The sequence below is a fragment of the Caloenas nicobarica genome, chromosome 24 (genome assembly GCF_036013445.1).
Source record: "Caloenas nicobarica isolate bCalNic1 chromosome 24, bCalNic1.hap1, whole genome shotgun sequence".
Taxonomy (NCBI): Eukaryota; Metazoa; Chordata; class Aves; order Columbiformes; family Columbidae; genus Caloenas; species Caloenas nicobarica.
The window spans coordinates 3429120-3442333 of record NC_088268.1 but is presented as its reverse complement, the minus strand read 5'-3'; the positions used below and the strand labels follow the sequence as shown (position 1 = coordinate 3442333).

Genomic DNA, 13214 nt, shown 5'->3' with positions numbered 1-13214 from the left:
AATTGTACCACAGCGCTATTCACAAATCTTAAGTTTTGCTTTTTCCCTTAACTGAAAAACAGATATATTTTAAAGTAGGCAGAGAGAGGTAAAATGTGTGCTGGTCAAAGTGGAACTGACAACTCCCAAAGTATATTTAGGGACCTAAAGGTAATTTACGGCAAATCAATGTCTATGCTCGTTGCGCTACATTTACCCTGGACTGAGTGTAGAACAGCACGTTCCTTGTTTTTCAGCTATCGCTGTGGTGTTTCCATCTTTCAGTGCTGGAAAAGGGAGTATTTGCCATCACTCTAGGAAAATGCATGAGCCTTTTCTGCTTCATGTACCATGAGAAAAGGTCTGATAAAGGGCATTTGCAGTTGATGAAGAATGAGGTGGAAAAAATGAGCTGGAGTTGCAAATGTCAGGAGGAGTTAATGTGCTGGAAATTTGAGATAACTAAATCTGGTCTTAGACACCAGATAAATTTGGTTCCCCATTAGGATGCTGTCCTTGTGACTTTGGAAATTTGAGGGAGTTGGAACTTGGAAGAACGTTGAAGTTTGTTTTCTGTAAAATCCTGCTTGGAAAGGTTTCTGTGTATGTAAATAAAGCAGATGGCTCAATGTCAGATGTAGTGAAGAAAAGCTGACAGGCTTAGGAGAGCTGCTTCCCCACGTGCTGCAGGGTCTTTTATTTTTATTTCTCTTTTTTTTCTGTAAGCACTAATGCTTTGCAGTTAAGTTTTTGCTTTCATGTGGAGCTTCTCTTTTCATTTGTGTCCAATCTTCATATCTTGGGCTAAGTTGGTTCATCACTTGTACCGTTCAGTGAAGCAGCTTCAGCTGCGCTGGTATTAGCAGAGATGAGCAGCAGAAGAGCAGAAGCCTCAGGAACGCTGAGCGCCACGGTGCAGAGAAAAGGGCTCTAAACAAAACTTCCCTTTGGCAACAGGATGGTGGCACGCAAATTTGTGATTAATGGAAGGTGAACAGTAATTGGCTTTATCCAAATATTCCTAAAGACATTCTAGCTTGCAGCAAATAAGAACCTACCTGGTACAGTTCCATGTTTTGAAACACAGATGTCTGGATCTTCTGAAATGAGGCATCTCCTGGATTTCAATTGATAAATAACTATTTAAAATTAACAGCAATTAAATTCTCTCTTCTCTATTCAGTACTGTCTTATTATTTTGAGGTGTATGATGATAATATAAGGAGCAGATGATTTTTCTAGCATATGATATTTCTTTTGACCTGACTTTTTATTTTTTTTCCCCCAGACAAATGAGGCGAGCTCCGAGTCGATAGCTTCTTCCCCTAAAAGGGACACCATGAGCAACTTCCTACCAGACAGCAGCTGTTACGAGTTGCTCACTATTATAGGTAAAACTACTAGTGGGCTGGAGGATCTGAAGTCTGCTTTGCAAAGAACAACTTCTGCAGATTTCTTGGCCTTTTCCTGATTGCTTAGTTTTGACGTTAGATGCCTGTCCTCTTTGATTTTAAAATCACTTGAATAAAAAATGAGATGCTAATCCTAAAGGCTTTCAGCTGAAAGAGGCATGATTTTATTTCTACCTCCATTCCGAACTTGAAAGACAGGAGAACGTTACTGGCTAGGAGGATTTCTTTCGATGGGATATGTGCCAAGGAAGGTGGTATCTGATGGAATGATTGCTCCTTTTCACAAGGCCAAAAATAGTTTCAGTAAATGAATGTAAGGATTATTTAAGGGTCAAGGACTGGAGTTCTCCAGAAGTGTATGGTTCCAGAAATATTGCTGAAGCTTTAATGTCTTTCCTTTTAGGCAGAGGCTTTGAAGACTTGATGGTTGTGAACCTGGCCAGGTATAAACCCACAGGGGAGTACGTGACAGTCAGAAGAGTGAACCTGGAGGCCTGCACGAATGAAATGGTGACATTCCTGCAGGTAACATGAATCTGCTAATACCGTAATACAAGTTCAGGAGAGGACAGGCAGCAAGAGTGGTGCTTATCAGTACTGTATTCATACTTCTGCATTTACAACATTGAATCAAAATATCTTCTTTTTTTATTATTATTATTTTAGGGGGAACTTCATGTTTCCAAGCTCTTCAACCACCCTAACATCGTGCCATACAAAGCAACTTTCATAGCTGACAATGAGCTATGGGTGGTGACATCTTTCATGGCCTATGGTAGGTGGAGAGGAAATGCCCTTGTCTGACCATCATATTCTGTAAAATGAAGTTTAAGACATTAAGTATCTTTGGTGTTTTTCTGACTGACTCAGAGGTGTTTTGTTTCTTTTCAGGTTCTGCAAAAGATTTGATCTGTACCCATTTTATGGATGGGATGAGTGAATTGGCTATTGCGTATATCCTCCAAGGCATATTGAAAGCACTTGACTACATCCACCATATGGGCTATGTACACAGGTATTTACAAAAAAAAAAAAAGACGATCCATTTCCTTCTGTTGGAAGTTCTCAGAAATATTGCTCATCAAGTCAGTTTGATACTCATAGGAAATTATATCATTGATCTTACTAAACTGTGTGCCAGTGTCACTGTGGAACAAACTTATCCCAAAGCCCACTGTGTATCTAAAATGACAACTGCAGCTCATGTTCACTGTCCGACTCATTAAGGCTTTGTTCAGATACTACTGGTAGTCTCCAAATTGAGACTGACAGTGGCACAGGGGGGTTTGCCCTGTTACTGTTGAAGGTTCTGGGTCCAGAACTTTAGTCCTGCATTTATCCTTGTCAGAAAAACATTATTTGGCAACCTGCAAAGTGGGTGAACAGAATCTTTAATGTTTGTAGAAGTGGTTTTGTGCAGCATTCAGGATCGTCCTTAGGAATCGCAGCCTCTTGGTAGAAGACTGATTGAATATTGATCTGTGCATTGATCCGTCCAGTAGAGCAGGTGTTATCCTTTCCATAGAGGCTCACTACAACTGCTCTTTATCTCTTTCTGAATCAGTCTCTTCACCCCTTAGCATATTTTTTTTCTTTTCTCTGATAAACCTTCTCTTGTGAGATTACTTGTCAGATGCTGAAAGTTCAAGGTTATTAGTGATCCCTACTTTTATTATCTGTAGTGTAAAAGAAATCCAGCCTGCCTCAAATCCTTTGCAGTGCCCTTCTGCACTAACAGTCTTCCTGGGGATGCTGCTGCTATTTTACTCTTTTATTTTTTAGGAGTGTTAAAGCCAGCCATATCCTGATCTCTGTGGATGGGAAGGTGTACCTCTCTGGCCTGCGAAGTAACCTAAGTATGATCAACCACGGGCAGCGACTCAAAGTTGTTCATGACTTCCCCAAATACAGCATCAAAGTCCTGCCTTGGCTCAGTCCTGAAGTCTTGCAGCAGGTATGTTTAAAAAAAAAATAACTGCGAGTTTGTAGTGATAAATGGTATCTCTGTATAATTTTCTGAGTTCTTATGGCATGTGTGGGGGGACACAAGAGCCACGGGGTTACTTTTTCTTGGGATGAGCTCTATTTTTTTTTTTTCTATCTTTTTTACCTTAAAACCAGTGACCCCTGGAAAGGGGAAACCTGTATTTCTGTCAAAAGGGGCAATTGCTAAGAAGCCCATGTAACAACATTGTCTCTTCTTTCCCTCCAGAGGGAGGGAATGCAAAGAAGGGGAGAGGCTTGAGGAAACAGATTTGGGGTGGGCACAGGGGCAGAATTTGATCTGATCTATTTTATAGTTTTCTTGTAGGTACCTCTACAAATTCTCCTTTAGCAGAGTGTTAGTTAGTTGCCAGTTACCCCCAAGCAGATGCAATCTCTACTAGCTTGTTAAATGTTGCCCTTTTAACAAACAAAACAAACCACCACCACAATAAACCTGCCTATACGTGGGTTGTACTATTTCTGCTCTAATCATTTGGGTTTGCTCTTCTGCATATTGAATTATGGGCATTGCCTGTGTTCCATAACACGCAAGTCCACAAGGCTTAATTTTTCTTTTCCTTCTAGAATCTCCAGGGTTACGATGCAAAATCTGACATTTACAGCGTAGGGATAACAGCCTGTGAGCTGGCAAACGGCCATGTCCCATTTAAAGACATGCCTTCTACTCAGGTAAGGCTGCAAAGCTGTTCCTTGCTCATCCTGAGCCTGGCATATAGTCCTGCCTTGCTGCACTGGGATGCAAAGACAGAAGGGTGCTGTGCCTGCCTCAATTCCCTTCTTATTGCTGCTTTTTCCATAGAATTGCAGCACTTATGTATCGAAGCTTTAGTGTCAGAATGATCATGTCCAAATTCTGAGGACATTAGAAATCCACTGAGATAACTGTCTAATCTTTGTGTGTGTGATGTTGATGCCCCTTCTCTTCCAGATGCTCTTGGAAAAGCTGAATGGAACTGTTCCCTGCCTGTTAGACACCACCACAATTCCTGCCGATGAGCTGACTATGAAAACCTCCCGTTCAAGTGCTAATTATGGGGTAGGCGAGAGCATGGCTATTAGCAACGTGAGAGCGGCCAACGGGGAGCCGACCCTGCACCCGTATCTTCGCACCTTCTCCACCTACTTCCATAACTTTGTAGAGCAGTGCCTCCAGCGGAACCCCGATTTCAGGTAAAGCCACATGATACCTGCTTTTCACACGCCTGCCCTATTCCAGGGCACATTAAACTGCGAGTGCCAGCATTTTCTTTCCAAAAGTATATAAAATAAGAGCAGTTGTTAACACTTTGAGCACTTTCCATAAGAGCACTTTAATAATTACTTTGCAGCCGCCTTTGTGGGGCAGAGTTGCTACGTGTTAGGAAAATAAACTGACCAACTTGACTTTTTGGTCCCAGTGAGACTGTTTATCTGGTTCCAATCACAGCAAATGTCAGCAGAGGATAACGATAGGACATGATCACAAACTGCTCTGTAGTGAGGGTAAGGTCGTCTTTAGCCATGACAGACCTCTCTAGCACACCCCACTGTTCAGAAACTCTCTCTTGACCAAATGCTGGGGTGTGTAAGTAGGTAACTTGCACAGAAGAAGGTTGAACTGCTCGAATAAAACATCAGATGAACGTAATAAACAGTGCTACCGGTTACAAAAGGGAGATGTCGTGTAGCTGAGACATGAGAGCCAGAAAGGACCCTGGTCTTGTCTTTCTTCCACTCCCACTGACTTTAAACGCAGATGCATTTTCTTGCGTGCTTATTTTACTCTAACTCCCTTCTACAGGCCAAGCGCAGGCACTCTGCTTAATCATCCCTTCTTCAAGCAGGTAAGGAACTCATTTAATCTGCAGATAAAGAACAGGGCCTTTTCTGTAGTCTTTTTGTCCTGCTGTGTCACTGAATCAGAGGGTGGGAATGTCAAGCTGCTGAATTTTCTGTGGTCTGAAAGGATTGAGTTAGTTTGGTGACTAATTTTAGCGCAGCTTGGTAAATCTGCTGGTGAGTACTGGTCCTTACTGAGACAAGCCGGACGTGCCCTTTGCGTCGCTTACAGCTGTGCAGCAGCTCCAGCCCTGGCACAGTACGAGGCAGAGGCTCTCCTGCCCCTGAAACAATTTGTCTGGCTTGATCTGAGGCTTTGGGTGGTGCTTCGTGGCACCCAAATGCTGCTGAAAAGGCTGCAAAGCGCTTTGTTGTTACAAGATGCTGCGCAAAAGCCCTGCACATCTCGGTGCAGGCGGGAGGATAATCCTGTGTTCTTAATTTCTGCCTATAACCACACGTTCTGCGTGTCTGCAATTGGCAACTGTGTGGAAGCATTTCAGCAGCCGAGTTCTCTCCTTTCTGTGCAGATCAAGCGCCGCGCGTCTGAAGCGCTCCCTGAACTCCTGCGCCCCGTCACTCCCATCACCAATTTTGAAGGAACGCGGCCCCAGGATCCCAGTGGGATTTTTGGGCTGGTGTCAAACCTGGAGCAGTTGGATGTGGATGACTGGGAATTCTAGAAAAAACAGGGACTACACCTGGTTCTGGAGGAGCTTTCTGGACATTTTAATTTATCGGTCCTGTTCATAAAAGGTGATGAATTACACATAGAAGAGTTTACAGGTCCTTGGGAAGGAACTTCAACTGTCTGTGTACTTAAGAAGTAGCCTGGAAACAAATGGACAGAGCTGAGCTGGGTAAGGCTCAACCCTGAGGAACTGTGGAGTATTCCAGAGCCCCAGCTCTTGCAGCTGAGCACTGGTAGATCACTTGAATGGGTTGAGCGAGTCTGTTTAGTCTCTATTTATGTTTTTTTAAGAATCACTGGCTTCCTCATATCACAGCTGAAGGCTGCATGTCCCTCACCTCTTTGGTTCTTTCTCTTTTCAAGGGTGCCTTAAGGGGAGGCAAGCAGCTCTTAGCTTTTGGGCATTTTCTCAGAGCTTGTCAGATTGCTGGCACCGGGGATGTTTTGAGGGTGGGGGAAAATAGGGATTATGTTCTGAAATGTCACTGCTTTGTGATGGAAAATGGAAGATCGAAGACAACCCGCTTTTATTCCAGGCACACTCGCTGCATCAGGCATTCCTCTGCAGCACTGGATTTTTCCAGTTCTGGAGAGAGCTTGTTCTCAGTGATTTACCCTGGTACAGAGGAAAAGTAACTTGACTTTGCTAAATCCTCTTGCTCATGACTCCTCTTTGAACATCATGTAGAGAATTGATCTTGAGCCTTCCGTTACTATCGCTGTTCTGCCTTCCCTGACTGAATGACAGGTAAAAGCTTTTCTCACATGGCTCCCTTCGACTCCTGGCTCTGTGACTCTCCCCCATTCCATGGTATTTGTTTTTTGAAGGTGTATTTAAGGTTTTTAGTTTGTCCCTTCCAAGGACCATGGGTGCTGGAGGACTTTCCACTTGTCAGTGCAGCACTGACTCCAGTCCCATAGGTGGTTGATGGGAGTAGTGGTGCTGGCAACAGGTCCCTCTTGTGTTTATAAACTGTACTTGAACCCAGATAAAGTTTGTTACTCTAGTTTTTTGCCAAAACAAATAAAATATTTCTGAAGTTTGTTTTTTTAAGTCTGCTGTTTCTGCAAGATGATGGAGCGGATCACAAATGCCACAGGCTGGCTGTGCAGATTTACTCTCATTTCCTTACTTAAAAAGCTGCTGCCTGCAGCACTATTAGTTACAATTGCCTTCATGTTTCAAAAACATATTTCCTTCAACTAAAGCAAGAAGCTACAACCACCTGCTCTTGCTCTTTTCTGGAAGTTTCAGTAGAAACTGAAAGCTGGGAGTGAGTGAGTGACATAGTCGGGCTATGATACAAGTGTTGCCCACTGAAGTTCTAAGCCTCTTGAATTCTAGGAACCAAGAGCAGGCGGAAAGGACAGGAGGGAATACACTGTATGATAACAAATCATATCTACTGCAGCACTCTGGCCTGCTTTCCCCTGAGTTGGCATTTTTAGGGTGAAGGATGAACTTCACGCAAGCTAGTATTTCTCATCCCTTTCCATGCACAAAGATTATGGACTTAACTTATAGTTTTATGTTAACACAGCAGGAGGAAGCAAGCAGGATCAGTGCAAAGTTAGGAGTGAAACAGCAGCACCTCGGTCAAAAAATGAAATTATGAAGTAACTGAATGTGCAGCTCCAACAGCTCCTTCCCCAGGTGCTGCTGTCCTGGTGGCAGCAGAGCCCAGCTCAGCCACAACGCTTGAGTCTGACCTTACCTGGTCCGGCTTGTGCCTTCACAAAGCAGCAACCAAGGGGTCTGGCACAGTCAGGACACTTTTAGTAGCTGCTGGCCCCAAGGCAACTGCTGTGAGGTGTTTTTTTTTCACCCCCATAAAAGCTTTATTCAGCTACATACAAAACAGTGCTCTGCTATTGTGGATCCTCTCCATGCTCTGAGTGCTGCTGCTCCTCTTCCTCCTCTTCCTCTGCTTTGTGTTTTTCCAATTTTGCCATGAGCTCTGAAAAACAGGAAGGGGCAGGATGAGCCTCTGGGTGCAGGGACTGTCCCACACCAAAGCCAGGTCATCCTGTGACACCCATCTCTGCAAGAACCAGGGCACCTAACAAAAAAAATCACTTGCCTGCACAAAGGCTCAGCTGGGAGCTGCCACTATTTGCTGAGTCCAGGGCAGTGGATGTAACAGTCACAGAATCCAGCATGTGTTACTCAGCTGCCAGCAAGAGCGTCAGACAAGTTGCTGCCTCTGCTCCCACGGCACTTCTCACCCTCCCCAGAAGTTGTGCTCCCTGAGTTCCCCATCTGGGCAGGCACAGATGCTCATTTTGTGCCTACGGAGCCACCCAGGCTGTGATTTAGTGTCTCCAGGCGCTAAAGGAAGCTCTGCTGGCAGCCAAGAGCTCAGGGCCAGGCCCAATGCCAAGGAGATGCCTCAGGAGGTGGTGCCTTTGCTGCTCCGGATGTTCCTACTAAAAGCCCTCGCTCCTCCCGGAGCCGGTTACCTTTTGCCGGGTTGAAGACGCCGTTGGTTTGCTTGTCGCAGACGTAGCAGCGCTGGGATTTGCGATAGTGTTGGAGGGCACAACTCTCACAGAAGTAGTGCCTACACCTGTACAGGGACAGAGAGGCCGCTGCACATCACCAGCTACAGCCACGGTGTCCAGGAGTCAGAAATTACCAACTACTGGTCCCCGGGGGATGCAAGTGTGAGCTGCACACAGAGTTTCCTCTGCAGCACTGTCCCTACGGAAGGTGTTTCAGCATCACTTCACTAGAGTGACAGCACAGAGCCGCTAGCGAGCTCCTCCAGACCCCAGTACCCAGTGAGACAGCCAGCAGCGTGCCAGAGGGCTGGCAGCACCACTTCCATGCTGCCCACAGCCTGCTCCTCACTCTCGGCTTCCCCACACTTCTGATTCTCTGATCACGCAACGCCCAGGAGGAACGAAGGCATGAAAACAGAATCTCAAGGTTAAGGGGAAAGACAATGTAATGAGGCAGCCTCTGTGGAAATCTAAAAGGTGCCTGAACAACAAAGGCTTGAGATCCCATCCAAGGAGCTGCTCCAGCTGCAGTTTTGAGACTCTCTGGTTATCAGAGGCTTTTCCCACCCACCAAAAAGCCCCAGCAGACAACAAGCATGTTCAACCCACCAGCCTGTGGGCAGTTTGTATTTTCCTCTGCAGTAAACGACTAGTGGACTTGATCAACGGCAGCCATGTGGCTCCTCGTGCGAAAACCACCACTTACTTGGTGACCACGGGGTTCTTGAAGGAACTTCTGCAGATGAAGCATTTGAAAGGCATATCCTCCTCGTCACTGCTCACCTCATAGTTTTCATCATCTGCAGAGGAGAAAGTTAACCAGACTGGAGCAAGAGCAAAGGCGGACAGACCAGCCCATGTGTGGAGCATGAAATATTAAATGCGCAGAGAGCACAGCAGGTGAGATTGAATCTCAGCTGGAAACAATAGAGATCTGGCATCTGGGTGGTGCTGATGTCACTAACACATGTGGGACTGAGATATAATTAGGCCTAATGAGCCAGTGTGCTCTTGCTCACCTCACAGCAGCAAATTCTCTTCTACCTCGCCCACTTGCTGCTATAAAGAGACATATCCTCCAACCCCCCCTCCTATTTTTTAGATTTTCTTCCAAACCAGCTGCCACCAAACTCTTTGGTTCCAACAGAACAGAGAACTGTCTTCCACCCAACAACTGCACAGCAGTTCATGAGCAACACTCACGGGACTTGGGCCGCAGCTATGGATGCTGTGAGTGAAAAATAATGATGTGAGGGAGCATTAAAGTGTCCCACCTCCTGGGTATCTGGGTGTAGGATAGAGTCTCATCTCCCCACACCTTGCTGCTGGGAACCGTGCGACAGCCGAGCTGCCCTTGTACAAGGAGATAATTCTCTCTGGTGGCATCAGTGGGTCTCTAAAAGCAGCACATTCGCTCTGTGCCATCAGTGGTTACTGGCCCCTGAAGTTCTCCTGCAGCAGGGAGTTCCACAGCTTTGGAACAAAAGCATCCTTTCTGTCTAATATGCATTCAACCTATGGCACATGCCGTTAGAGAAGGCGAAGGACTCGTTTGCTTGTTCGCGGTCCCATATCCCTAAATCACAGTCGCTTCACGGCACAGTAAGAGGCAGGACCTGGTGCCCTCACCCACCGTTAGCTCAGGGAGAGGGAGAGCAAAGGGATGTCATACCGTTGACTCCATACCGGCCTTCATCCAGCTCCCGTTCGATCTGCCAGCCGTGTTTGTAGTCCGAGCGGTCATGGAGGAACTTGCAGCTGTCTGAGCACCACAAAGAAAGAGGAATTAACAGCTAGGAATGCTAACAGGACATTGCATTGAGGGGGAGCCGGACCTTTGTCCAACAGAAGGTGAAACTCAGTTACTTCCCCGCCTGTCTGTGCCTGCGGCAGGCACAGGATCCCTCTCAGGGCTGACAGGTCACGAGGATCATGCTCTGTGTGTCACAGCAACAGCTCTGGCGTTTACACACATGGGAAGTGGGATAAGAAACAGCAAATCCCACGCCTCACATGGCCTCAGCGGCCAGAATACCTGTGGGAGGGTGGGAACACCCCAGGAGTCCTTCCCAGGACTCTTAAAACCACTGATTAGAGGCCATCAGCTCTCAGATAAAAATGACAAGAACATCACATAAAACAACTCTGCAACAGCATCACACACCAGCTCTGCAAACAAGCGTCTGTAAATCACTAACAGCCCGTCTTAGCGTCACAAACGCAGCATCACAAGCCAGACTGGATCCCTTTGCAGACCTGGTGCAGCACGCATTCAGCTGCAGACACGATCCGCTCACCTCCGAAGCCGCAGAAGCCAGTTTCTTTGTAGTCCTTGCAGATGTCGGGCTGGTAGTCCCACCGCACCGTGGCCCGCAAGTGCTCTGGAGCGCGGATGGGTCCTTTTCTGAAAGGGTGGGACAAGGCTCAGGTCGGCTGAGCAGCTGTGGTGGAAAAAGCCCCTGGGGGCCTGGTCAGAACCAGACACTGGACTCGTTAAGACACAAAGAAGCTGGTGGCAAAAGCCAAGTTCAACGCCCAAACAGGTGCCTTTGGGGATGGTGCCTGAGCTTCTCCGTTGTCCCAGTCCTCGGAGCCTCATCCCAACATACCTGACCATTCCCGAAGAGGCGTTTCCCATCGATGTGTCCTTAGGCTTCACGTACTTCTGGTAGTTGTTAATACCACGGTAAATTTTATCATCTTCCTTTCCTCTCAGCTCCTAGGAAAAGAAAAAAAACCCAAAGTGATTAAGTATCAGGAAAGCTTCACGACAGATTAGCTTTCACCACTCTGACACCGGTCTCCCCTCCCAGACCTGCCTTCTGTAACACCAAGATACCAACAAAGCCAGAAAATTCCCCTAGTTATGCTCTTGACTTCTCAAATTTCCAGGGAGGAAGAGACTTCTTGGTGTGCAGAAGGGGCTGAGTAAAGCACTCGTGCTCCTGCTGCAGAGCAGTGGCTCTTACAGAGCATGGCTGACTCACCTCCTGGATTTTCTGGCTGCGCTCAAAGATGGCCTGGGCATCTTTCTCCTTCTCCGTGTCCAGTTCATACACTGCTGTGGCTCCCATGTCTTCTGGGCCGACAGGTTTCTGAAAAACAAGAAGAACTTGTGACAACAGCAAAGAGAAAACCTGTGCGAGGTTTGAGTGGGGTCAAATCAGGCATGATTCCCATTCTGTACAGAGGCACAGACAAGAAGGAAATAAGTCTGAAGAGGAATAAGTGTTGATACCCGCTTTTAATCCTACTTGTGTCCTGCCCAGGCTCATACTAACGGGCAAAATTTCACTGGACCAAGAGGAGAGAGAAGAGAAAAATCCAGTGGGAAGAACAATTTAAGCTGTACCCAACCCTTCCCAGATGATTTCTCTCCCTTTCCTGGAAATTTTGTGCGATGTTGGGCAACTCCAGTGGCATCCTGGGGTTTTAAGTCCCAATTCTAAGAGGGAAAGGCCAACCTTAAATGGCGTCCTTTAGATGCAGGGGGTATCAAGAGAATAAACCTAACACAAGGTGCTTGTCTATTAAGAGAGAAGGGACAGGGAGGTGGATCTATAGATAAAAAAAAGGGAATGACTGATTCCACATTCCCAGAGGCAAATTCTCTCTATGAAGCGCAGGATCTGTGGGTCCCAGCTGACCTCACACCGCAAAACCACATCCTTGCCCAGTCCTTACCGCCGACCTTGTCGATTTATAAGTGACTCTGATCTCCTTTGACGGTTCCTCATCATCACTGCTGCTCACGGCATACGCAGGCCTCTCCTTCATGCATCCCCTGGTCTGGGGGGCAAGCAAACAGCAGGTGTGACGGATGGAAAGCTCCAACGCTGTGTCTAGCTTGAGCTTGGCAGGCACTGCGGCTGCACCAGTGCCTGCTGAGGCTCCCTTACCTTCTGGATCATGGGGTTTGGGGTGTCCCGCCGCCGCTCCTTCCGCACCACTGTGCTGCCCTCCTCGCCACTGCTCTCTGAGGGGTAAAGCCCAGGGGTGAGGGTGTGCCCAGGGCAGGGCCGCAGCCCAAGCACAGGCTCTGCAGGCAGCCGCCCCGCTCTGTGGGCTGGGGACACCCAGGGGAATGTGCGGGAGGCCGGTGAAACCCCCGAGGAGGAGCCGTAGAATCATTTCAGTTGGAAGAGACCCTCGGAATCATTGGGTCCAACCATAACCTAACCTAACTCTAGTGCTAACCCATGTCCCTAAATACCTCGTCTAAACGCCTTTTAAACCCCTCCAGGGATGGTGACTCCAGCACTGCCCTGGGCAGCCTGTTCCAATGCCCCACAGCCCTGTGGGGAAGAAATTGTTCCCCAGATCCAACCTCAACCTCCCCTGGCGCAACTTGAGGCCGTTTCCTCTGCTCCTGGCGCTTGTTCCTGGGGAGCAGAGCCCGACCCCCCCTGGCTCCCAGCTCCTTTCAGGCAGTTCAGAGATCAGAAGGTCTCCCCTCAGCTCCTGTTCTCCAGCTGAATCCCCAGCTCCCTCAGCCGCTCCCATCACACTTGTGCTCCAGCCCCTCACCAGCCCGTCGCCTCCTCTGCACTCTCTCTAGTGCTTCTAGTACTTCCCTGATATCCCCCTACACCACACAGACACCGGTACGGCCGGGGGGGCACCAGGCCCTTCCTCGCCTTCCCCAGGGCACCGTCACAGCCCGGCCCCCAGCGCCCTCCCCTGAGTCCCCCCCCAGCCCTCACCCTGCTCCTGGTCGCTGCTGGGCCGCTTTCTCCGGCCCCTGCCCGCCGCCAGGCCCCGCTTCTTGAACACGAAGCTGCACACAGACGCCTCCTCCGCCATCT

General features: G+C 47.8%; 2 protein-coding genes across 7 annotated transcripts in view; one reads left to right on the top strand and one right to left on the bottom strand.

Moving 5' to 3' along the window:
- STRADA (STE20 related adaptor alpha) overlaps positions 1-5899 on the top strand; it is a 10124-nt gene extending 4225 nt beyond the window's left edge. For all 4 annotated transcript variants that reach the window (XM_065651294.1, XM_065651296.1, XM_065651295.1 and 1 more), the window contains 9 exons: positions 1268-1370; positions 1795-1916; positions 2058-2166; positions 2283-2406; positions 3174-3345; positions 3963-4067; positions 4327-4568; positions 5179-5221; positions 5747-5899. In XM_065651294.1, coding sequence (XP_065507366.1) covers positions 1268-1370; positions 1795-1916; positions 2058-2166; positions 2283-2406; positions 3174-3345; positions 3963-4067; positions 4327-4568; positions 5179-5221; positions 5747-5899 — 1173 coding nt within the window. The remainder of the gene's footprint in view (positions 1-1267; positions 1371-1794; positions 1917-2057; positions 2167-2282; positions 2407-3173; positions 3346-3962; positions 4068-4326; positions 4569-5178; positions 5222-5746) is intronic.
- The window catches only part of LOC135998167 (E3 ubiquitin-protein ligase RNF113A-like), a 19333-nt gene extending 6119 nt beyond the window's left edge, over positions 1-13214 (bottom strand). Inside the window, exons 1-10 of one of the 3 annotated variants that reach the window (XR_010607520.1) lie at positions 13113-13214; positions 12309-12385; positions 12094-12198; positions 11397-11504; positions 11019-11128; positions 10707-10813; positions 10082-10171; positions 9116-9209; positions 8368-8474; positions 7623-7865 (exon numbers count right to left, since the gene is read on the bottom strand). Coding sequence is in view for 1 of the 3 variants with exons in the window: in XM_065651299.1 (XP_065507371.1) it covers positions 7777-7865; positions 8368-8474; positions 9116-9209; positions 10082-10171; positions 10707-10813; positions 11019-11128; positions 11397-11504; positions 12094-12198; positions 12309-12385; positions 13113-13212 (987 nt within the window). In the remaining 2 variants the exon portion in view is untranslated. Of the gene's footprint in view, positions 1-6312; positions 7866-8367; positions 8475-9115; positions 9210-10081; positions 10172-10706; positions 10814-11018; positions 11129-11396; positions 11505-12093; positions 12199-12308; positions 12386-13112 lie in introns of those variants that run through there. The other 2 variants (XR_010607521.1, XM_065651299.1) reach the window with 2 other exon arrangements.